At 41.1% G+C, this 24,358-nt stretch overlaps 1 protein-coding gene across 2 annotated transcripts in view; it reads right to left on the bottom strand.

Moving 5' to 3' along the window:
* Chn1 (chimerin 1) overlaps positions 1–24,358 on the bottom strand; it is a 152,226-nt gene that overhangs the window by 88,154 nt on the left and 39,714 nt on the right. The window contains exons 3-5 of one of the 2 annotated variants that reach the window (XM_055600555.1): positions 22,759–22,814; positions 16,343–16,374; positions 13,448–13,561 (exon numbers count right to left, since the gene is read on the bottom strand). In XM_055600555.1, the coding sequence (XP_055456530.1) occupies positions 13,448–13,561; positions 16,343–16,374; positions 22,759–22,814 (202 nt within the window). Of the gene's footprint in view, positions 1–13,447; positions 13,562–16,342; positions 16,375–22,758; positions 22,815–24,358 lie in introns of those variants that run through there. The other variant, XM_055600556.1, reaches the window with a different exon arrangement.

Raw genomic sequence — 24,358 nt, 5'->3', positions numbered from 1 at the left:
AGACGTCCAGCTGATGAAGGTTAATAGCAGGTAGGCCATAGGACATATCCCACTACCTCCACACTACAGGCCCTAATGGCAGCACTGAACAAGACTCTTCTAACAGAACTGCGGATTCTCAAACACTGCCTATGACCTGTGTCTCGGCTATCCCATAGCTGCCAACCAAACCTCCTTCTGGCCACACACCTGGGTAAGTGCATAAGCTCATTTATAATCCTTATACACTTTGACACACTGGCCTTCATTTTCACCTAAGAATATAATTAATGTCTTCATTTTTTTTTTTTTTTTCTAAAAAGAAAAACAGCCCTGTGGTGTTTTGAATAGGTATGGTGCCCAGAGAATCATGTGTTTGAATGCTTGGCCATAGGGAGTGGCACTATTAGGAGGTGTGTCACTGGGGAGGCAGAGCTTTGAGGTCTTACATGCTCAAGCTATGCCCAGTGTGAAACACATCCCGTCTCCTCCTGGCTGCCTTCAGATCAAGATGTAGAACTCCTGGCTCTTCCTCCAGCACCATGTCTGCCTGCACACTGCCATGCTTCCTGCCATGATGATAATGGAATAAACCTCTGCAACTGTAAGCTTTCCCAATTAAATGGTTGGTTGCCTTGGTCATGATGTCTTTTCACAACATCAAACCCTAAGACAAGCCCCATTTTCTAAATATAAAATGACACACACATAGTTTATGAAAACAAAAATCAATGAATTTAAAAGATATAAAGTAAAAATCATCTTTAAGTTCAATATTCAGATAAACCCTGAACATTTTGGTGATTACTTTTTTAGACAACTCTCTACTTACATGTGTACCACAGATACATAATTTTACATAAGTAGTATGATGTACACATACTGTTTTGTATAATTTTATTTTTCAGATTAACATAGGCTATATATGCTTCAGAATTTATTAAATAAGAAGTGTGATGTATTTTAAAAGAAAATATAATCTGTCCAAACATGCTTTTTTGGTTTTAAAAATCTTGTTTGTTTTCCATTATTTAAAATATTTCCAAAGAATTCCTATCCTGGCACATGAAGCAAACGAGGAAGCAACAAGTACTGAGAATTCAAGCACTTGTCCAAATCTGCCCCCGAAATGTCTGAGTCCAGGTTTGAGGAGTTATCAAGACTCCTGCAGATATGACATTGTGTTCTTCTCCCAATTTAGAGAACCTAAAATGACTCAGATTAACAGAAATATTTCTGGAGTTGCCAAATTTGGAGCTACCACATCTTCTCAAAGCAAATCTGTAAGTTATTAAGGAACCCTTTTAAAGATCTCCATAGCTAAAGGAAAACTGCTTACTCAATTAATTTTCTAGCAAGGAAAAAACTACACACACACACACACACTTACATCCTTTGGGGCATAGTAAATGTTACCTCACTTTCATGGAGTCCTGGGCTGCATCATCAATTCTCCCCACACCTAAAGTAATTCTGGTAAAATTTAGCTACTGCTACCTATTCCACCCAATGTTCTTGTTGCTCTGATTAAACTTCAATAAAGGTTTCTATGAGAAGCTTTCAGTGCCTAGCATTTCTTAAAGAAAAAATAGGTTCTCAGTGTGAGGTACCAGGCATCCTGGCACACTTACTGCTAACTTTTTTGCATCCCTAATCTCACATTAGCCTCCACACACCGAACACTGCATGCTCTTCTACACATTTCATATTTTCCCGCCTGATAAATTTCTAGTCCACTTAAGAGCTTAAAGTGGCTTTTCTTCTTTTAAAACTTTATTTTTAATTACATGTCTATTTCTATATGTGGGTGTGTATACACGTGCATGAGGCCAGAGGCATCAGATCTCCCTGGAGCTGGAGCCACAGGCCACTAGGAACCACCTGAAATGCCTTCTTATTTCACTCACTGAATGGAGCTTGCCAATTCAGCTATCCTGGCTGGCCAGTGTGCCCCCAGATCTGCATAGCTCCAGACAGTGCCAGGATTGCAAGCACTGCAACCCAACTTCTTTCATGAATTCAGAGGATCCAAACTCAGCCCTCACACTTGTATAGCAAGTACTGTACAGACAGGACCCTCCCCAAGCCCTAAGGACTATAAGTTTTGAGGATTATACTATGGCTCAATCCTTAGTGCCTAACTAGAAAACTCCCTTAAAGGCTACAACCTACAAAGCTGTACCCACTGGTGTCCAATTCTCTTCCCCTCCTATTGCCCTCATCCTGTTTAAGACAGGACACGAAAACCACATTTATGTGCTCATTCAGCTCTCTGCAAGTGTCCTCTTTCAGAGAAGGCAACTGCATTTAGCAGTACCAGCAGCAGGTACTAGCTAGACAGCAGGAAGTGCCTGCCTGTACTTCCCTATGGATGCTCCAGGCTCAGGGCTGAGAGGGGCCTGAGCTGTAGGCATCTTACTATCTTGAAGGAAAGCACACACTGCATGATTCAGGCAAGGCTCCTGGATATGCTCTCAATGGTGATCAAGGGAGACACATAACTCTGCTTGGCACCTAACTTTAACCCTGGTGAAACCTGACCTTAAGGTAAAGCTAATTATCAGTGAACAGAAACAGAAGACCACAAGTCCTTTGTCACACCACAGCATACTAAACACCTAAGTCACCATTACACATCTGCAGCATTAATGGTGTTTCCTTAAGCAGCCATGTTTAAGCCAGCAGCTTGCTGATCTTGAGTATCAGACACTTGCAGGCAAAAGCATCTCAACTGAGAGAGAGCAAAACTCTGCACAGTAGGATAACAGACTTTCAAATGATCTCCTCTGGAAATACTATGACTGTTACACTTGTTTTGCAAATCAGAAACTCAAGTTTCAAAGGTAAACAGCTAGAGCCCAAGTTTTTCAGACTCTAAATCCACAATATCATCTCACTTCCAAAGTTCTAGCAAAGAGAGCCATTATTTTGTGATAGGTTTAAAATCTAGAGCTTTTTTTTTTTCTAGTCTTCCTTTTGTTTTTCAGTTTACTCATTAAGGCTCCTGTTCAAGTGGCTATTGTTTAAATGATTCATTTGGCTTTATTCCCCAACTATTGTAAACAAATACTTAAGATTTTTTTTTCTAAATAAAAATTAAATTCAGGCTACTGGCAAAAAGGCTTCATTATGTCAAAGGGAATCCACACTAACAGAAGCCCAGTGATTACATAAGTCCCACATAGCTTTAGTCCTATATCAGTTTAAATATGTGACACTGATATATATATTTTTTTCAAGACAGATTTTCTCTGTGTAGTCATGGCTTTCCTGAAAGTCACTCTGTAGATCAGGCTAGCCTGAAACTCACTGAGGTCCGCTTGTCCCTGCCTCTTGAGTGCTGGGATTAAAGGTGTGTACCACCTCCACCCAGGGCTATATGTTTCTTGTTTTGTTTCCTATTTCCAAGAAAACTCTTGGACAAAGCCCAGGCAAATGTCTCCCTGCATTACATGTTTGGCTGAGGAGAACAAGCGCAAGACTGTGATGTTCAGTTGACTCACCTGTTTGCACATTTTAGTTACTTGGAGTAAAAAAGTAGTTATTAGCATAGAAATGTCAGTAATAGATTTATTATAAACACATTCTCACACATACCCAACTCCAATAACAAGGTAAAAATAGAATTTTTCAGATAAAGACAAGTTTGTTTCTCTTTCTTTAAAGTTCTAAGTGGGTTGTTATCAGAACATGGTCCACGAATGAAGTCGTGTAAGGAGAATCCTGACTGCTTGTGATGAGGGACCACCTGTGATTATTTGAATTGAAGGCAGGTGCAGAGAGCTCTTGAAGGGAGGGGTGAACTGTTCTGAGAAACAACCAGCTGTAAACCATCTACAACCAGCTGTAAACTATAGAGCAAAAGTGATCTTATTTTCAGGTATAAAAACCCTGTGCTTTCCATGTTCGGGGTCATCTCCTGTCTTTGGAGGGGCGACCCTATCGCGATAGCAATAAAACCTCTTGCTTTTGCATCGAGCTGTGGTCTGTGAGAATTCCTGGGAAGGGCGTGATCCTAAGCAGTGAGACTCCAGGTCTTACATTTTTGGTGCGTTAGCCGGGAAACAGCGTGCCCCTTCCAAACCCTCATCAGACTGGGCTCGGAGGATGAGCTTGGAACTAGTCTGATTTCTGGTATACCACTCTGTATCTGGGAACTGGAGGACGCTCCAGATTCCATCTGTAGGAGTCGGCTACCGAGAGGCAGCCTCTCCATCTGGGGAGGCCAGGTCTGTGATGGTCCTCCTCCCATCTGTAGGAGTCGGCTGCCGGGAGGCAGCCTCTCCATCTGGGGAGGACAGGTCCATGATGGTCCTCCTCTCATCTGTAGGAGTTGGCTGCTGGGAGGCAGCCTCTCCATCTGGAGAGCTAGGTCCATGAAGGTCTTCCTCCCATTTGTAGGAGACAGCCGCCGGGAGGCAGCCTCTCCATCTGAATACTGTGGTACCACTCGTAAGGGCATCCTTATCTGAATTGCCTGACATATTCTCTTTGTCTCTATCGTTGTTGCTTCTTTGACTTTCTTGATGGACGACTTTATTATGGAACAGACTATGACTTCTTTTTGACCTTCCACCTCCTTATCCACCAGCTTTTTCCCCACTAATCCCCCAGCAGGTCTGTAGCAGGGTGCCACTAGTCCCTCGGCACCACCAGATTCTGAAAGCAAGAGTGCTGCCAGCAGTCCCCTGCACCACTGCAGTCGCCACCAGATTCCGAAAGTGAACCCCCCTTTTCCGAAAATTCCCAAGCTCTAGCTGATTTGTTTGAATCTATCCTATTCTCACACCAGCCCACTTGGGATGATTGCCACCAACTCTTGCAGGCCCTCCTGACAATAATGGGGACGGGTCCTCCTTGAGGCGAGAAAGAATGTGCCGGGAACGGATGGGAGGCCTTCTATCCTCCCTAATGAGATTGATGATGGCTTTCTCCTCCCCTGCCCCAACTGGGATTACAACAAACCCAGAGGTAAGGAACGCCTTAAGGTCTACCGCCAGACTCTAATGGTGGGTCTCCGTGGGGCTGCTCGAAAGCCCACCAATTTGACAAAGGTAAGAGATGGTTCAGGGGCCGGATGAACCCCTCGCAGCCTTTCTTGAACGGCTGATGGAGGCTTACAGCCGGTTTACGCCCTATGATCCTACCTCAGATGAGAATAAGGCAATGGTGACTATAACCTTTATAGACCAGTCAGCCAGAGATATTCGTAGAAAGCTCCAGAAAATAGAGGGTTTACAGGACACGTCATTGAAGGATTTAGTGCAGGTAGCAGAGGTTTTCTATAGTTGGGAGATGGAAGAAGAGAAAGAGGAAAGAAAGCAGAAAGAGCAGGAAGCAAGAGAAAGAAAAAGGGATAAGAAGCAAGACAGAAAGTTGACTAAGATCCTGGCCACCATAGTGCAGGAGAGTCGTAATGATAGGGAGAGAGTTCCTGGCAATTGGAGGGGCCCTCTGTCTAAGGATCAGTGTGCCTATTGCAAGGAGAAAGGACACTGGGTCAAGGATTGTCCAAAAGGAAGAAAAAGCCAGTCCACTTCTTGGTGGACAATGGCTCCCAGCATCTGTTCTGTTACAAAACTTAGGAGCTAAAAAAAGAGAAAAAATCGTGGGTCCAAGGAGCCACTGGATATAAACAATATTCGTGGACTACCCGAAGAATGGTGGACCTTGGAGTGGGCTGGGTATCCCACTCATTCTTAGTTGTCCCCACATGCCTGTACCCACTGTTAGGGCGAGATATCCTAAGACAGGGGCCCATATCATTTTAGACCAGATGGCCCACAGGTGACAGACAATAAAGGGGATCCCATTCAGGTGCTGACAATTCAACTGGAAGATGAATACCGCCGCCTGTTTGAAAAGGTGGTAAGTCCGGAAAAAGACATTGACTGGTGGCTAGAGAGACATCCCAGGGCATGGGCTGAAACAGCTGGCCCTAAGAAAAGCAGAAAGACAGCCCCCAGTTCAGATAGAGCTGAAGCTTCAGGCTACCCCGATCATGGTGTGACAATATCTGATGTCTAAGGAAGCCCGTAATGGGATCCACCCTCACATACAGCAGCTTCTTGACCTAGGGGTGCTCAAAAGGTGCCAATCTGCCTGGAATACTCCATTGCTGCCAGTTCAGAAGCCTGGGAGCAACGACTATCAACCCGTACAGGACTTGAGCAAAGTTAACAAACAGGTCACGGACTTACATCCTACTATGCCCAACCTGTATAACCTGTTGAGTTCCCTTCCCCCTGACAGGGTTTGGTATACAGTCCTAGACCTTAAGGATCCTTTTGTCTTCAACTTAGCCATACCAGCCAAGACATTTTCACTTTCGAATGGAAAGACCTGGACTCCGGGGTCTTGGGCCAGCTTACATGGACCATATTTGATGAATCCACCTGCTGTTGCAAGAGCTGGATGAGCTCGGCTATAGAGCGTCGGCGAAAAAGGCCCAGCTCTGCAGGAAACAGGTCAGTTATCTGGGATATATATTGAGAGGGAAAGAGATGGCTATCGGAGGCTAGAAAAGAGACTGTATTTCATTTTCCCCCTCCTCAGACTATTAAACAACTGAGGGAATTTTTAGGTACAGCAGGGTTTTGCCGGCTGTGGATTCCGGGATTTGCCAAGATGGCAGCCCCTCTATATGCCCTTACAAAGGGCAACAACTATTTCATCTGGGGAAAGGATGAACAAGCCGCATTTGATAACAAGCCTTAATGTCAGCCCCAGCATTGGGACTCCCTGATGTGACCAAACCCTTCCATCTCTGTGTGGCCGAGAATCGGGGAATGGCCAAAAGGGGTGCTAACACAGAAAAATGGACCCTGGAAGAGACCGGTAGCCTATCTGTCCAAAAAGCTTGATTCAGTAGCCGCAGGATGGCCAACCTGCCTGTGAATAGTAGCAGCAGTGGCGGCACTAGTACAAACTGACTCTGGGACAGGACCTCACCATCTAGGGCTCCTCATGCCCTTGAGAGTGTCATAAGGCAGCGACCTGATCACTGGCTCACGAATGCCCGAATAACGCATTACCAGGCTTTGCTCTTGAATAGCAACAGAGTCATCTTTGCCCCGGTGACAGGGCTAAACCCTGCCTCCTTATTGCCGGTTCCAGAAATCCAGCCCCCAGAGCATGATTGTTTGCAGGTTCTAACAGAGGAACGGGGATGGCGAAAGGACTTGAGATTCTAACTTTGCACAATGCCTTGTTGCTGCCCGCCAAGGTAAGCATTATTCATTGCCTGGGACATCAGAAGGGAACTTCCAGGGCAGCAAAGGGGAATAACATGGCTGATCAGGAGGCTAAAGCAGCCACCAGAGGAAACTCTGTCCCAGTGGTACTGACAGCTGAGCTGCCCAGAGAAGAATGACTAAACTACTCAGAAAGTGACTTAAAGCTAATATGGCAAAAACAGGGGATATTTGACACCAATGTGGGGGCATGGATTGACTCCAAAGGTAAGATCATTCTACCACAGAAAGACGCTGAGAAATTAATAACTCAGATGCATAAGTGGACTCACTTGGGGGCAAAGAAATTGGCTGAAATTGCCCACAATCCCAGTACCGGATACTAAACCTTACTGCCCTGACTGAGAGAGTGACTTAGTAGTGTGAACCCTGTCAGAAGGATGGGTGGAAGCTTTTCCCACAAAGAAAGAAACCGCTCTGGTCGTAGCCAACAAGATTCTGGAAGACATTTTTCTTCAGTTCGGTATTCCAAAGGTAATTGGGTCAGACAGTGGGCTAGCCTTCGTTGCTCAGGTAAGTCAGGAAGTGGCCAGATTTCTGGGGCTTGATTGGAAGTTATACTGTGCTTAGAGACCCCAAAGTTCAGGACAGGTAGAAAGAATGAATAGAACTCTAAAAGAGACTCTCACCATATTGACCATGGAGACTGGCGGTGATTGGGTGGTGCTCCTTCCCTTGGCCATTTTTAGAGTCAGAAATACTCCCTCCTTACTGGGCCTGACTCCCTTCGAACTACTATATGGGGTTCCTGCTCCCCTGACTCTTCTTGGGGACCCCCTTGACATAACTAGCGGTAACTCTGACTTGTTGTCCAGGCTGAAAGGACTGCAGCTTATTCAGAAAGAAATTTGGAGCAAGGTTGGCAGTGCATATGCGCCTGGGTCCTTGGAGGTGCCCCATCAGTTCCAGGTTGGAGATCTGGTATGTGCGATGCCACCAAAGGCAGAATATGGAACCTCGGTGGAAGGGTCCTTATTACGTCCTGCTCACCACTATACCAACTGCCATCAAAGTAGAGGGCATCGCAGTTTGGATCCACGAGTCACACATTAAGCCTGCTCTTCATCAACCTGCAGACACCTGGAAAGTCCAAGCCTCCAGCAACCCACTAAAACGGAAACTCATCAGGGACAATGAACTCTCTGACCAGTATTTGCCTTCGTCAGGGAACATGTAAGTGCAGTTCAGGTCCTGATGCTCCAGAGACAGTATCAACCTCTCCCTGAGGTTGATCTACAATTTTAGGGTTAAAATTGAGGCAAAAAGAAAAGGGGGGAACAAGAGACCACCTGGGAATGAGAAACAACTGTGATTATTTGAATTGAAGCCAGGTGCAGAGAGCTCTTGACGGGCAGGGTGAACTGTTCTGAGAAACAACTAGCTGTAAACTATCTACAACCAGCTGTAAACTATAGAGCAAAAGTGATCTGATTTTCAGGTATAAAAACCCTGTGCTTTCCATGTTCGGGGTCGTCTCCTGTCTTTGGAGGGGCGACCCTATCGCGATAGCAATAAAACCTCTTGCTTTTGCATCGAGCTGTGGTCTATGAGAGTTCCTGGGAAGGGCGTGATCCTGAGCAGTGAGACTACAGGTCTTACAGTGAAAACACTCCAAGAAAACAAGACCGAGCCTTGTACCTCAGTTTTGGACTGTGTTTTCCCACCCATCCCAGGTATGGCAGACAGGAGCGAATTTGCTTTAGACTATTCACTACAACTGGCCATTGGCATTTGTCCACGCCTCTGTGGAAACCGTGTTTCTGCCACATGTAGTGTCTCCTTCTGATTACACAGTCAGGCGCCCTTTTTTTAATTCTCAAGGTATAAGCTGCCTGATGCTCTGAATAAGGTTGGCTATTGCATGAGACTTTAGTCTGGCTTAATTTTTGGCCCCATTCTCCCGGGTTTCACTGCCTCTAGTGTGGTAAACAGGTTGCAAACGTACATATACCCATAAATTGTTGACATTTTATCAGGTACAGTGACAGCAAAAGAAAACAGATATTTTATATCTGAGAAGTCACTTCATATGATTACTCTTCAAGCTCTCCATAAACTTCTATACCTTTTTTATTTTACTATTCTCAGGAAAAAATAATATAGTATCTGAAATGACAAACTCAGCAGGTAAGGTTTAGCAACAGATCAGAAGTAGCAGAGGAGAAGTTGCTCACTGGCAGAATGCCTGAAAAGCATATACAAGACCCTGGTTTGATCCTCAGAACTGCACACTTACAAAGCAGAATGCAAGACTCGGGAACTAAAAGACAGATCAATAGGAAATATCCAAATGAACCTAACAATTCTTCTAGAGAGTTATACAGCTTACGGTGTATTTTTTTGTGTGTTTGTGTGTGCCAAAGGACAACTATCGTTGTTGTTCCTTAGAAGCCACTAACTTTCTCTGAGACAGGATATCTCTCTGGCCTTGATCTCAACAGCAGGCTAGACTGGCTGGCCAGGAAGCTTCAGGGATCTACCTGTATTAGGGCTGGGATTACTTTTTTTTTTTTTTTTTTTTTTTAAGATAAGGTTTCAATATGTAGTCATGGCTAGCTTGGAATTCAATGCAAACCACCCTGACCCAGATGTTCTTTGCCATCTGAAGCATCTTCTCAGACCAATGAAGTATATGTTTTAAAAATTAGTTCCTCAACTGGTAGTGTATATAAGTAGTCAGCATGAAGTTCTGGGTTTGATGCCCAGCACTAAGAAAAAAAAATTCTCTCTTAAAACTATGAAAACCATAAGAAAAGCATGTCTTCAGCTGCATTTCTTCTTCTTCATCTTCTTTTGTTTTGCTTGTTTGTTTTGTTTCAAGACATGGTTTCTCTGTGTAGTTTTGGCTGTCTTAGAACTCACTCTATGGACCAGGCTGACCTTAAACTCAGCAATCTACCTGCCTCTGCCTCCCAAGTACTGGGATTAAAGGTGTGCCACCACTGCCCAGCTCAGCTGAATGTCTCAAATTACTTAAGTTACTTCATGTCTGACATAATATTTTCTTAAGCTATAATTAATCCAAATGTCAATCAATCCACAGGAAACCTCCAAATCCCCGTGGAGTAGGAGATAGTTGTAACAAGTGCCTGCACAGTCCATTCTCTTTATCTGCACACTCTGACCTTCAGGAAGCATTTCCCCTCATTTTCTGACCACTGCAACCAGTAGTGACAGCATCTGATATTACCCTGCTATTGCACATCACATGCAGAGCGTCGGTCAGGGGGAAGATGCCGATGAGAGGGAGCAAAGTTTGCTCAATCCTGTGTCCTAATCACCTCTACAATCTTACTAATCACTGCTCTTCTTTCTCTCCTTTAAAAAAAATTCTTTTCCTTTTTGAGAGTAGGCCCTACTTCATTGGCTAGGTGGCCTAGAACTACAAGGTTGAGTAATCCTTATGTCTCAGCCTTCCAGCCATGACAACTAAATGAGATTTCAGGATGAATACCCAAGAAATAGGATTGACTTGCCTGTATGAAATAAGCAAGTGAGGGCTGGAGAAATGGCTCAGCGGTTAAGAGTACTCTCTGCTCTTCCAGAGGTCCTGAGTTCAATTCCTAGCAACCACATGGTGGTTTACAACCATCTATACTGGCATCTGTTGTCCCCTTCTGGAATGCAGATGTACATGCAGACAGAGCACTCACACATAATATTTAAAAAAAAATAAGCAACTGAAAACTCCTTTTAATTACTATGAAATATGCAAGGTTTTGGGGATCCATAAAGAAGGTGTGAAATAGAAAAAGATATGGATCCAGAAAACCAAAGGAAAATTACAAAATCAAAATTTTAAAGTTTGTTTAAAATAATAAACTTATTTTTAACAGCAAATATTACTGTAAGATTTAGTGTGTGTTGGAAGGGAAGGGGGGAAATCTACAAGGGCCTAAAACCTGATGAAAAAACAAAACCAATTTCTTGGTTTCTGTCAGAACAGAATAATAAAGTGTTACCAGCTAGTAAAGAGAATGGAGATATTATAAGATATTTGAAAGAAACATGATAAGCTCAGTTTTGGGCATATTGGTCTTGCTGTATCTACTGAGGACCCGAGGTTCAAGATTTATTCCTTTTTAGAGAGCCCTTGGCCAACCTAGCAAATGCACAGTTAACACAGATGGCTATGAACTAGATAAGCTGTTTACCACACTGGATTGTACATCATGTTAAAAACAAAACAAACTGACATGAGTTGGGAGAATTATCAGCTTAGAGTGGGAATATGAGATAATAATAATAGTAATAATAATAATAGACGTTTCATACTTTTATTTCATCTCCTGCTATACATCTAGTGTAAAGTGTGAAGACTGTTAGTTATATTTCAATGCATAAATGATTTCTAATACACACTCATAATTTTCTCTTCCCACCTTCCCCAGCAGCTTTCTTTACTCAGTATTCCTTTCCAAGTAACAATCCTGTGGGGATTTTTCAGCAATAACAACAAAAACCGACTAGAGTTTCTCACAGATCTATAAACTAAAAACACTCCCTTCAAACTAATGCTCGACTATTCTCTAATCTCAATTTACTGTCCCAGATGGATGGGAAATTAGTAGATTGACAGGGCAAGGAATGAGGAGGAGGAAGTCCTTGGGCAGTCTAGAGGTGACTTTACTCCAAACTAAATCCATGGTGCTTGACTGTGATGCTAGGAAGGGAAACTACACAAGTGAGTTCAAGTCTTAGAATGGCCACATGATCTGGGAGAAAAGTAAGGAAATTGCAGCCCAGGGAATGGGATTTTGTTCTTCCTCCTTCCAAGTTACTCTGGTCCATGGCTGTTACATCAAGGTTCATTTACCCTAGATAATCACATGATTGCCACACATAGGAAATGCAGTGGTACAGGGTTCTGGTAGAAAGTTAAAGAAATAGAATGGCAAACAGACCAACTTTAAGGACTGCAGATGCAGCTGAGCAATGCCCCCAACATGAATAGGCCCTGTGTTTGGGCACCAAAAGAACAGAGAGAAGGAAAACAAAAACCAAAAGACAGCAAAAGTACACAAGCTCAAGTAATTCTGTGATTTTCCCCAAATCAGTCTTCTAGTAAAATTGGTAGAAAAATAAAGAGATATGGGTTGCCAAAGAAGTTATTTTTTCCAGTATACCACAATTAAAAGCAATGAGCAACATAACTAAGTAATTGAAGAGGGATTTATACGTCATGATTTGTAACAAAAGGCAGAGTTCCACAAATGTGATAAAGCTCTCCTTTCTCAGAATACCATGGACTCAGAACTCAGTTCTAGCCCTGAACTGAACCAGTCACGCTCTAAGGAAGATTAACTGATACTCATCTATGGACAAGAATGGATTCCGTGCTCACTCACAGAGACAGAGGTGGCTGGAGGAGTCAGGCTAGTTGTCCTAAGCACTGACAGCTTTCTGTGCTCTCTATGCTCAGTCATCCCTTCACCACTTCCTTAGGAAGTTGCAGGTGCTTTTCAGTCTTCTTAAAGACAAGACCAGTGAGAATTAACACACGAGGAGATGAACAAAGGCAACAAATAATTATTCTAAGCCTTTGGACAGACAGGAATGCAGTGTTTAAAACCACACTCTAAGCCTAAATGGCTTAAAATACTAGAACAACTTATATGTGTGAACATGGTCGACTGTGTTAATCAACCTCCAGACCCTCTGTTTCTTCAACTGTAAGGTTAAAATAACAGCAACAACAATAATAATAATAAACAGGACAAGCCCAGGGGCTGGGCATCCTACTGTATTTCTGTTCTTATGACTGGCTGAAGTGCTAATGAAAATACTTGTTTCCAGGCACCACACTGTCATCTAAGAACAGGTGAACGTTAGGTGAAGCTCAATTGTAGAGAAGAGCCAAGAGCTCTCAAGAAGGCCACTCTAACCAAAAGTCAACCTAAGAAATGACATTGGCTTTAGGTTCATCAGTTACAAAGAACTTTTAGTATCTTTACTTAAGAAATAGATAGAAGCTGACACAGCAAGACAGAGAGCAAGGGGCTGACAATGATGCTTTAAAGTATCTAAATCCTTCATCACCCAGGGCTACCATTCATAGGGAATTTTTAAAGGATCTCCACATTATTAAAATGGTAATTGGACCCCAAGAAAACAAGAACCAATTCAATTACATGCTGGATGTCTTTAACTTTTAAAGGCCTCTATTAAGAGGGTTTAAAGTAAAGCACAGTTATAACTGCAGGCCCATGACCAACCTTAAAGCCAAAGTGTATGTTCCAGGCTGCCGCTGGCTCTCCCGGATGAGGTAGCTCCCCTCAGCCACACTCAAGAGCTGGTCAGTCTCTTCTCTAGAGATCATGCCATGAAACCTACGGAACAAAGCCAATTCAGAGATCCAGCTTTCCACAGTTTTTCAATGTAACAGGACAAAAGAGCTTCCTGCCCTCACCTGTTGTTTTCAGCTACACCGTGGTGGCAGGAAAGCACTTGGGTTTGACTATGCTTGTGTTACTCTGGGCTTGGCCCCTGGCCAGCTTCTTTGTGATAACAACAGCACCAAAGTAGCTACTGATCTAGTTTCCAACCCAGAAGCAAAATCCATATCCGTCTACGGCAGGACCCACTACCTCACCCAAGAGGACAGTCCTGTTTTTTGTAGCCATTTGACTATATGGGCTTGGTAAAGAATAACACAGAGAAATTTATCTCATTTCTTCTTCCCAGTTGGTTCTGGGATCCAAACTTCTAGCTGGAAGTCCATGCTGGCAACTTTCTAGGACCCTGGTTGTCTTTAATTGGCATGATCACCCAATAGTGTACATATTGCATTACTGAATACTCACACCTCAATCAAACAGTGTAGCACTTGCCTTTGCTTCCTATCCAAATCCTATCTTTTGTTAACAAAGAAAAAAAGGAAGAATAAACACAAATAATAAACAGATCGTTTATGCAAAGATTCATTTACAACAACATGATACAAAATACTGAGAAAGTAAAAATGGCAGTGGTGACAGATATATAAAACACGGCATTATTTTACACCTGTATGATGATCTGCAATTTGTAGCCTTTTAAAAACCCAAAGACTATAAAGGAATACAGGCCATGCCACCCTGAATGTGGCATGTGTACTGATCATGCTTTGGTACATTATTGTCATCTGACATCACAAGACAAACAGCCTGTGCCTGAAAAGTCTTTCTCTGAGCTCTCCTCATCTACCTAAAGACAAACCATCCAAAAGAAACTGAATCCCAGCAAACTCCTCCCTGGGGACACTGAGTCCTACCCAGAAGAGAGAGCTTAAGGTAATACCACACCACACCTAGACTTCATCACAAACTAGCCTATCTCCCATTCATTCCCCTAAGGGACAAACTGCATTTCCTAAAAATTAGTTATTCTCCCCTAAATGGCCCACACTGTCCCTAGGAAATTTTAAGTTACTAAAGAAATAAATAATGAAACATTAATAACCAAATTCTGACATCTCACTGAGAATTCACTACTTTTTTGTGATGCCCTTGTTTGTACTCAACAAACAAAGTATGTTTATACTATCTGCTGTGATCTGTCTGTTGAGTTTATCTCAAGGGCTCAAGGATCACAGGAGAGCATGGGATTATGTCTCATCACATCTGCTCACTGCTTAAAAGAACCACTGCAGCTTCCATAGCACAAAAAGACAATGGTCACATGACTTTGGAATACATTTTGAAGGCCCTTCATTGGCATCCACAAATTTTGCTTGGGGTAACTGGTAACTTTCTGAAGTTTTTCCTTGTGGTATGGCTCAGTCTCTCTGAACAGTCTTAAAAATTGTCCATGGCATTTATGTTTCAATCACATCGATCAGAAATACTCTTAACTGGTCTCCTGAATTTTTCATCTCCATCAATTCCTCAATATTTTAAAACTAGGTCCACAGGCAATCTACTGAATCTGTAGCAAGCAAGACTAACCCGTCCCTGATGTGACACCCTCATGAGAAAACGAGGCAAAATGTGCTAGCTGTTTAAAATGAAGATCAATTACCTTAAAGGCAATCAAACTCAATCAAATTCTGGAAGACACTTTGACAAGGAAATTCAGAGACCCTTAAAATGGTTCATACCAGTTGACCCAATATTTCTATCCCTTTAAAACTGTACAGTAAGAAGGTTTTCAGTGTTACCATCAGTGTTAGAGAAGAGGCCTCCCAATCCATAACCCCCATTCTAATGTCGGGTGTGCTTCTATGTGCAGCAGTACTGAGGAGAGCCTCCATTGGTGCCCACGCAGGTGCTCTCACCTTAGCTCACAGGCTCTGACTATGGACAAGTCACACAACTTGAAAACACACCTGGATTTATTTATTTATGATTATTAATTATGTTAATAGATTGAGTTTTCCACTTAATATTGATAATGAGCATTAAAATATTTTTAAAATACACTTTCAGATTTAGTTCTGCAGTTGGGCAACAGACTATACCAAAAATTAGTACAAATGCTGTTTTAATGTTTAAGGTTTAAATTTTGTGATTATTGAGAAACAGAAATATAGTACTTTGAAGAAAAGAATAAAAATCTTCTATGTACAAGATGTTAACTTTATAATACCTGAGAGGTTACCGATGAATTGGCACATGCCTGTAATTCCACCACAGAAAAAGCTGGGCTTCATAGTGATGCACTGTCTTTAGTAAATCACATCAGGAAAACATCTTTAGAAGGTATGTAAAAAAGTCTGACATGTCTCTGGGAAACATGAATCACTTTTTCTGGTACGATATTACATAATATAGAAAACTGGAAAGAGGGAGCAATACAAAATGAACTGTCCAGACCCTATGGAGTCTCTACATATGTTTAATGTATCTAACACATAAATATACACTTTCTTGAAATGCATCTAGGTGCGTGTGCTTATGTGGCTTGCTTCTTTAACATTACTGAATATTTGCTTTATCATGGCATTTTCTTTTTATACTTGTTTTTATTTTCCTATTCAGACCAATTAGAATTATACCTGTAATCACAGAAAGAATTCAGTTCCACCAAACCAGAATATTTCTTTCATCCTGTGTTCTTACCAAACACATTCATTTACCTGTATCTTTTACATATGATAATCTATGAGATATCTTCTGATAATTCATACTTACTCTCTTCCATAATACTTTGGTCGGTTTTCTACCTACAGGAAAAGGAAGAACAATGAATATTTATGCAAATCAAAATGTGCAAAATGCAACTCAGCACTGTCTTCATATGATAGTAAAGCACATACCAAGAAAAAGAATCTGAGTAATATTAACGGGCAGAAGATAGGTTCTAAGTTTATTAATTAACCGAATTTGTCATTCATCTCCCTACACCTGTTTTTGATGTACCTGTGCTGTGTGTGTAAACAGTTGAACAACACTATCTTTTGATTCTAGATAATAATTAGAAAAGATACTTAATCACTAGTCAAAAAGTAAAATATCCACAAAACTTAAGGCCACAGCAGTGTCGCAACAGACTGTGGTTCTCCTCCTGGCCTCCCCAGCCAGCTCCAGCTTGTTACTCCACAGTCTCCATCTTGTTACAAACATCTTAATGTATCATTACACCTCTGTTCCCATCAGGTCTCCTTTCACCACTTTCTCTTCCCGTAGCATTTCACAGCATGCAACACTCAGAGGCATAGATTCGGGAGAATTCCTACTGGGCAGATAGGAAGATAGAGAGGATTTGCCCAATTCATAAAAAAAAAAAAAAAAAAAGTCATTTTTAGAGAAAATTGTAGGGGATGTTCATACCACCTCACGAGAAATGGAGGTCATAGGACATCTCACCACAGCTGGTTCTCTCCTTCCACCGTGTGGTTGTCGGGCCGGACTAGGGCAGTCAGGCTTGACAGAAGGTGCCTTTACCCCCTGAGCATCTTGCCAGCCCATACCTATTTTTTATGTGCAGGAGACATATCACTGAATTAAAACCAAAACTGTCCTAACCGTTTTGAAAGTACATTGTAAGGGTGAGAAACACAATGAAAGTTTTGTTGTTGCTGCTGCTGTTTGTTTTTTAAGCAGTAAGAAAACCAGAAAGTACAGGGGTCGCAAATGGTCCAATGGCAGTAACAGAGGACTCATGTGGTAGTTATAAGTTGGGGGTCAGAAAAGACCCCTCCGAGATGACATTTAAGTTGAGTCCTGAATAACAATGTAGCTATAACTACGAAATCCCAGCAACAGAAAAGGCTTTTTCCTAGGAGGTCCCTGGGTTCTAGGACTCCCTGCTGTTGCTGTGTTTTAATCACATTTAGGATCACTCACTCTCCAGTAGGTGATGACTCTACTCTGCTTTATGAGGGTCGTATCACTCCCAATTCTAAACTTGCTCTTCACGGTAACGTTTTAATTGATGAAAACATTATACTTATATATGTATTTATTATAATTTACACATGTGTGCATTATGGTGTATAACATCATGTATTGATATGTGTTCACTGTGGAAGGCTAAAATAATTAAGATGCATTACCTCACACACATCTTGAGGTATTCCTCCTGCTTCAACTGCAATGCTGCATTCTTTAACCAACACCTTTCCATCCAGCAACCACCTCAGCATCGGGCAACTATTCCCTGTACTGTGTGTGGCTCCTGAGCTGAATGTCTTAGATTCTACAGAGTGAGATGATTTAAGTGTTTGACTTTCTGGGTCTGGCTTATTTCACTTAATACAATGTTGTCCATGTTCACCCACGATACTGCAAATAATAGATTGCTTCTTTTAAAGACTTGTTTGGTGTGAAATACAGCATTTCATCATGTATGTGGACATTGTCTTTACGCACTCATTCACTGACTAGACTATCCTGGCCATTGTGACTAATATGGCAATAAACATCAGAGTGTAGGTATGTCTTCATTTCCTTTGGACAGGTACAGGTAGCAGGGCTACGAGACTATAATGTACAGGAAGGAACCGAATATCAAGGAAGCTAGATTTGTTATTCAAGTTATTGCCAGTTCACGTGGTAGAGATCAGGTTAATACTAGGATTCTTTTTTTATCATTTTTTATTAAATTTTTTTACATTAATTACATTTTATTCCCTTTGTGTCCCAGCTGTAGCCCCCTCCCTCATTCCCTCTCAATCCCACCCTCCCTCCATCATCTCCTTCCATGCCCCTATCTAAGTCCACTGATTAGGAAGGTCTTCCTCCCCTTCCCTTTGACCCTAGCCCATCAGGTCTCATCAGGACTGGCTGCACTGTCTTCCTCTGTGGACTGGTAAGGCTGCCCCCCACCTCCCCTCAGGAGGAGGTGATCAAAGAGCAGGACACTGAGTTCATGTCAGATAGTCCCTGTTCCCCTTACTAGGGAACCCACTTGGATACTGAGGTTCTAGGTTATATCCATGAATGGATCTTGCTTGGAATATCAATCTCAGAAAAGACTCCTGTGCCCAGATATTTTAGAGAAAGACACATAGGGTAAACACTCACTTATAAGTGAATACTAGACCTATAAGATAGGATAAACATGCTAAAATCTGTACACCTAAAGAAGCTAAACAAGAAGGAGGACCCTGAATAAGACGATCAATCCTCACTTAGAAAGACAAATAGGATGGACATTGGAAGAATGAGAAAACAAGAAACAGGAGAGGAGCGTACCACAGAGGGCCTCTGAAAGACTCTACCTAGCAGTGTATCAAAGCAGATGCTGAGACTCATAACCAAACTTTGGGCAGAGTGCAGGGCATCTTATGAAAGAAGGGGGAGTTAGTAAGGCCTGGAGAGGACAGGAGCTCCACAAGGAGAACAAAAGAAACAAAATACTGGGATTCTTATGTATAGCCAAAAAACCCCTCTTGCTGCCTGTTTGATGATGACTCACGTGATGTACGTTGACCAGCAGTTCCCAAAGCAACTTTGAAGCCTGCTGAGTGATCCCCTGTAGTTCTGCACCAAGTCTAGCTACCAAGCATGGGTGTCCTATCCCCTCGTCATCCAGATCTAGTACTGTTTCCAGCAAACCTTAAACCCTTACTGCTAGCATACCAAGAAATCCATTTCAGTGACAATGCCATGCATCCTCAAGTGCACACCCTAATTGTTTCTCAGAATCAAGCCCCATACACCACCTCTGAGGCATCTTCAAATTCTCTCAGTTGTAGAATTACGGTGATAACATACTGCATTTCTTTCCCAAAGTCATACTACAGGAAAGTGAAGAAGTTTTATCTTTCTGATACATTTTTTTCTGCCATTTGTCTCCTATCTTATTAATTAAATTATTTCCAGCATGTTTTCATTTTCTCATGGGAGTCATGATTCTACCTTTTGCTAAGAATTATTCTTAAATAATAAGCTTTAGGAAACTTTATTTCTGTTGCAACTGCAATGAGGTTATCTTCCAATGTAAATCCCATCTGAGTTGTTCTTTGTTCCACAATTTTTCAGCTCATAAATTCACTACACGTCTTTTGAATCTAAGGAAGCAACAAAAGTTTTCTTTTCTAAAAAAACAAAATCTAGATGTTTTAGGGTTATCTAAGATATTAAGTGGTGTCTACAGAAATTATTCAGATAATCAAATTAAAAGATTAGTCAGTAATATAAAAATGATTAACAATCCGAAATTACTTGGCTTAAAAATGTATCAAGTTGGGAATTTAAATGTCATGCAATAGTAGGAATAATTTATCCTTATTAAGCATTTATATGCTTGTTTTTAAGTTTTAAAAAACATCTAATTGGGGCTGGAGAGACAGCTCAGCAGTCAAGAGCACTGACTGTTTTTCCAGAGGACCGGGGTTCAATTCCCAGCACATGACAGCTCACAACTGTCTATAACTCCAAGATGTGACATGCTCACACACATACACTTTTAGGCAAAACAGCAATGCACATTAAATTTTTTTTAATTTAATTGTTTGAATGAAAAGAATGTAATGAAAAGAAAAATCCATTTCCTTTGATTCAGATGACAGAAAATCAAATCAAGGATGACTAGTTCCCTAAAGTCATTTTTCCCTCTCAAGTCAATCTATCAAACCATATGTATTTCTGCCCCTTCTTGGCTATTCCCAAGAACCAGTGTCTTACAGGTCCTTTCATTCATACTTGGAAATGCTACAACAATCTCCTTAACCAGACTTTTTGCCTCCAAATATCCATCTTCCTTCCTAATCCAACTTCCACATTTCATTTTTCTTCTGAAAATCATTTTTACTTCTATAGCTACGAGGACAAGGTCTAGCTCTACACTTAGGACATAAAATATTTTTTATTGTTTTTCATCTATGTAGATCTCTGGTACCTTTTGGGACTCTACCACAAGTTCCCTGCAAGTAGGGAAAAAACAACCCACTACAAAACCAGATACATGGAATTGCTGCCAATCTGTCCTGCTGGATAATCTGCCCCACTCCCTATGAAGAATCTAAGCTCTAGTAGGAGACATATATTACTTTGACTTGAATTCTGAGGATCTATCAGAAAGCAACCCTCAGAGAATACTGGATGACCTACTGAAGGAATAAAAATATGAATGTCTAGTCTTGGGTTTTGTACACTTTAGCAGTGTCAGGTAAGGGTTCTACATCATGGAGTGAAATTAAATTCAAATTTTAAGTGGTTGGTTATTTTCATAACATAGATGCCACTACTGCACCAGCATATCTTGTAGGCAGGTCACTGCTGTAGACTGAAGGGTGATACTGTTGATTACTTTTCTCCTCTAGTAGCATGCAAAGTATCTTCTAGCACCATGAACGTCAGTAGGTGTGAAACATCTAGTTGGGTACCAGCTCAAATCCTCCATGTTTGATGATACAATTAAGTGAAATCTTCAGGAATAGGGTCTTATCATCAGGTTGTAGATGAAACCAAAAACTGCTGCTATAGCCTGTGATGTGTGAGAGGATTTACAGGATTCCTTTGGCTGCTGACTGAAGATGCAGCCCAGTCCTGCCACTGGAGATCTTACTTGATAGCATAATGTGTCTGGCTGGCTGGAACATTGTTTCCTCCCTTATATGGTGATTGCAGATATTCTAGGAAGCTTCTACAGTAGGAAGTTTCCATGCAGCTTTTCAAAAGTCTTCAGCATAGTTGTGCCTTCCCATATTCCCTCCTTTACCCTGCTCTCCCACACCCCTCCTCATAATCCTAGTCTAGTTTTCCCTTTTCTGTTTGTAACACTGTGTTCCATTTTCCCTTCTTTGGAAGATCTTTCCCACCAGCACCCCTAGGTCCCTTACTAGTTATTTAACCTCTATGGTTGTTTGCATAAACATACAAATCTACAGATTAAAAGCTAACATTTACATATTACGCTGCTAAAGGAATACAAAATAAAATAATGCTTAGTGGCACATTTCTATAGCTATAAATCAGAGCCTTGCTTAATCCTCCACTGGGAAGCTTCTTTGTGGAGATGGTAATGAACACACAGACCCACAACTGGACAATGTGCAGACAGTGAGAGACTTCAGAGCACTCAATCCTAAATGGGATGTCATAATTAGATACCGCCCCTCAAGGTTCAGAGATCTACTTGGAAAAGGAGGAAGAAAAAGAATTTTTTTAAGAACCAGAGGTATGGATGACTCTAAGAAAACAGTGTTTTCCAGACATAACAGGGCTGATACGCATATGAACTCACAGAGACTTTGAAAGCAAGCACAAAACCAGCACAAGTTCAAACAAGGAAAGATCCCAACTTTGAGAAGGAGGAATAGACACAAAGTCTCACCCCAACCAAGAAGCTATTTGCAACTGATAGCTGTTGGCAAAGAGAAAATCAGTTTTCTCAATGGAGTGCCCCTGGTATAGTAGCCAGACTCCAGGGCAAGCCCAATGCTCAACACTAGCCAATACAAAATAGACTTCAGATTTTTCTGAGCTTGTTGTTTAGGTATTTTATGGGGTTTTGTTTGCATCGTTTCATATGTTATACAAAACAGCTTTCCTTGGTAAATTATCCATGTTATTTGTTCATTTTGCCAAAGGGTTTTATTTTTTTCATTTTTATTTTTTGGTAATTTCATACATACATACAATATATTTACATCATATCCAACCATATCCACCTTTCACTCTTTCCATGTTCTGTGTGTGTGTGTGCATGCGTGTGTGTAACTTGCTGGGTAGAACAGGCAGGCTTGGAACTCAGAGATCTGCCTCCCTCTGCCTCCTGTGTGTTGGGATGGAAGGACACATGTTTGGCTCAACTTTTGTTCATTTTTTAAATTATGATTCAAATCTATCTTTTAATAGAAGATATAGTTCAATAATTCTATGATGATATTTTCAAATTCATTATCAGAAATGGGGATAAAACATTTTAAGATGTAAAAACAGTATATAATTAACTGACGAACATTGAAATAATTTAAAATATACAAACATGTTATATAGAATGCTATAAACAGCATACATATGTCCAAAGAATTCAATACAATATTACTCTGTGACACAGAAGGAACGGTTATACCCACAAACAAGCCTCCAAGGAAGGTTGGCTTTTGAGAAACAGAAGAATCAAAGGGCTTTTGCTGTAATGACTATGTCACACCCACCTCACAAGTACAGGTGATCCTCCGAGGGTGAGGGGCCTCCTGCTGCAGCTGGTATACTACAAGAAGGTAGACATGAAAGGGGTCACTTTCCCTTACATAGAATTTAGGAATATAGTATCACAAGAAGTTTGTTGATTTTTATTCTCATAAGAAAACTGCTACAGTCCTATTTCTTGCTAAATAAAAATTTGTCATGAACAAAACAAAGACTGTCAACCAAAGTAAAGTTGCCAAATTTTAGGCGAACAAAAGCAGAAAAATCATAAGCTACAAAAATATCTTCTAAAACAGTAGTACTCAATCTGTGGGTCACAACCCATTTGGGGGTTAAACAAACCTTTCACAGGGATTGTCTAAGACCATCGGAATATAGCTATATTTACATTACAATTCAAAAGAGCAAAATTGTAGTTATGAAGAAGCAACAAAATGATTTTATGGTTGGAGATCATCACAAGAGGAACTGTACCAAAGGGCACAGCATTAGGAGGGCTGAGAACCACTGTGTAGAACAAATTGGAGCTATAATTTTTACAATCTTCTCTATAATCTGCTCTTTGTTTTCCTAATATAAACATTTCTTAAAGGACGTTACATTCAAATCTGGGACTAAAGTCATTTGTTTCAGGCAATCACTTGTTTTTTTTCTCCTTACTAATACTGCAAACATCTATTTTCAAATATAATCTTCCTTAAAAACAAAATTTCAGAGACCAAGTTATTAGGACTTACTCAATTTAGGCAAATTCAGTAAAAGAAAGAATTCAACACTGAAACACCTTAATAAACAAATAGGTAGCTTTTAGGGATTCTGAAAATGGATCAGTGGAATCTGAACTGATCTTTTCCAGCCTTATCAAAACAGGACTGGTGGTTGTCAGAAGCATCACGTCAATATGCTTGTCCTTGAGGTTGTTTCTTCTTTATTTCTAAGTGTCCACTCCTAGGTAAATGAATGAAAACTGACACTGCAGTTAAACACTGACATAGTTTGTCAACACCATCAAACTACCCAGACATCTGAGACTTCAGATAATGCATGACTCACTTGAAAAAGGAATCATTTTATAGGGTCCATTTCTGACCACTGTAATTTTTATATGTCATGAGAACATATATGACTATACATAATTAGATAATATATACATATATAATTAGAAAAAATATAGTACACATCACTGTTCTCTACTGCTACTTACTACTGTGCAACATTTACAATAATCCCTGGCAACAATCAACATACCACAGAGTATTATACAGCAATGACTGACATCAGTATATGAAGTCACTATAGTATCTCATTGCTGGTGCCTTGTGAGGTTATCAATAGAACACAGCATCTGGATAATGCTATGATGCAAAAGGAACTGAGTACAGGCAACTAAGGAATGGTGAGAGCAGGTAGGGAACAGTCTTCCCCAGGGAAGAGCATGCCAATTGGTTATCAATTCCAAATGGTCAGTTCTGAACCATACACACAAATAACATTACACAGACTCATCAGGCATATTTACATATTTAGGAATCTGTGTGTGTCTGTGTGTAACAACTATTAGTGAAAACAGGGGTTATGAATTTGAAAGAGAGCAAGGAGGGTATA

The sequence above is a fragment of the Psammomys obesus genome, unplaced genomic scaffold (assembly GCF_907164565.1).
Source record: "Psammomys obesus unplaced genomic scaffold, mPsaObe1.curated_primary_1811, whole genome shotgun sequence".
Classification (NCBI taxonomy): domain Eukaryota; kingdom Metazoa; phylum Chordata; class Mammalia; order Rodentia; family Muridae; genus Psammomys; species Psammomys obesus.
The sequence above is the reverse complement of the archived record's forward strand: the minus strand, read 5'-3'. Positions and strand labels throughout refer to the sequence as shown.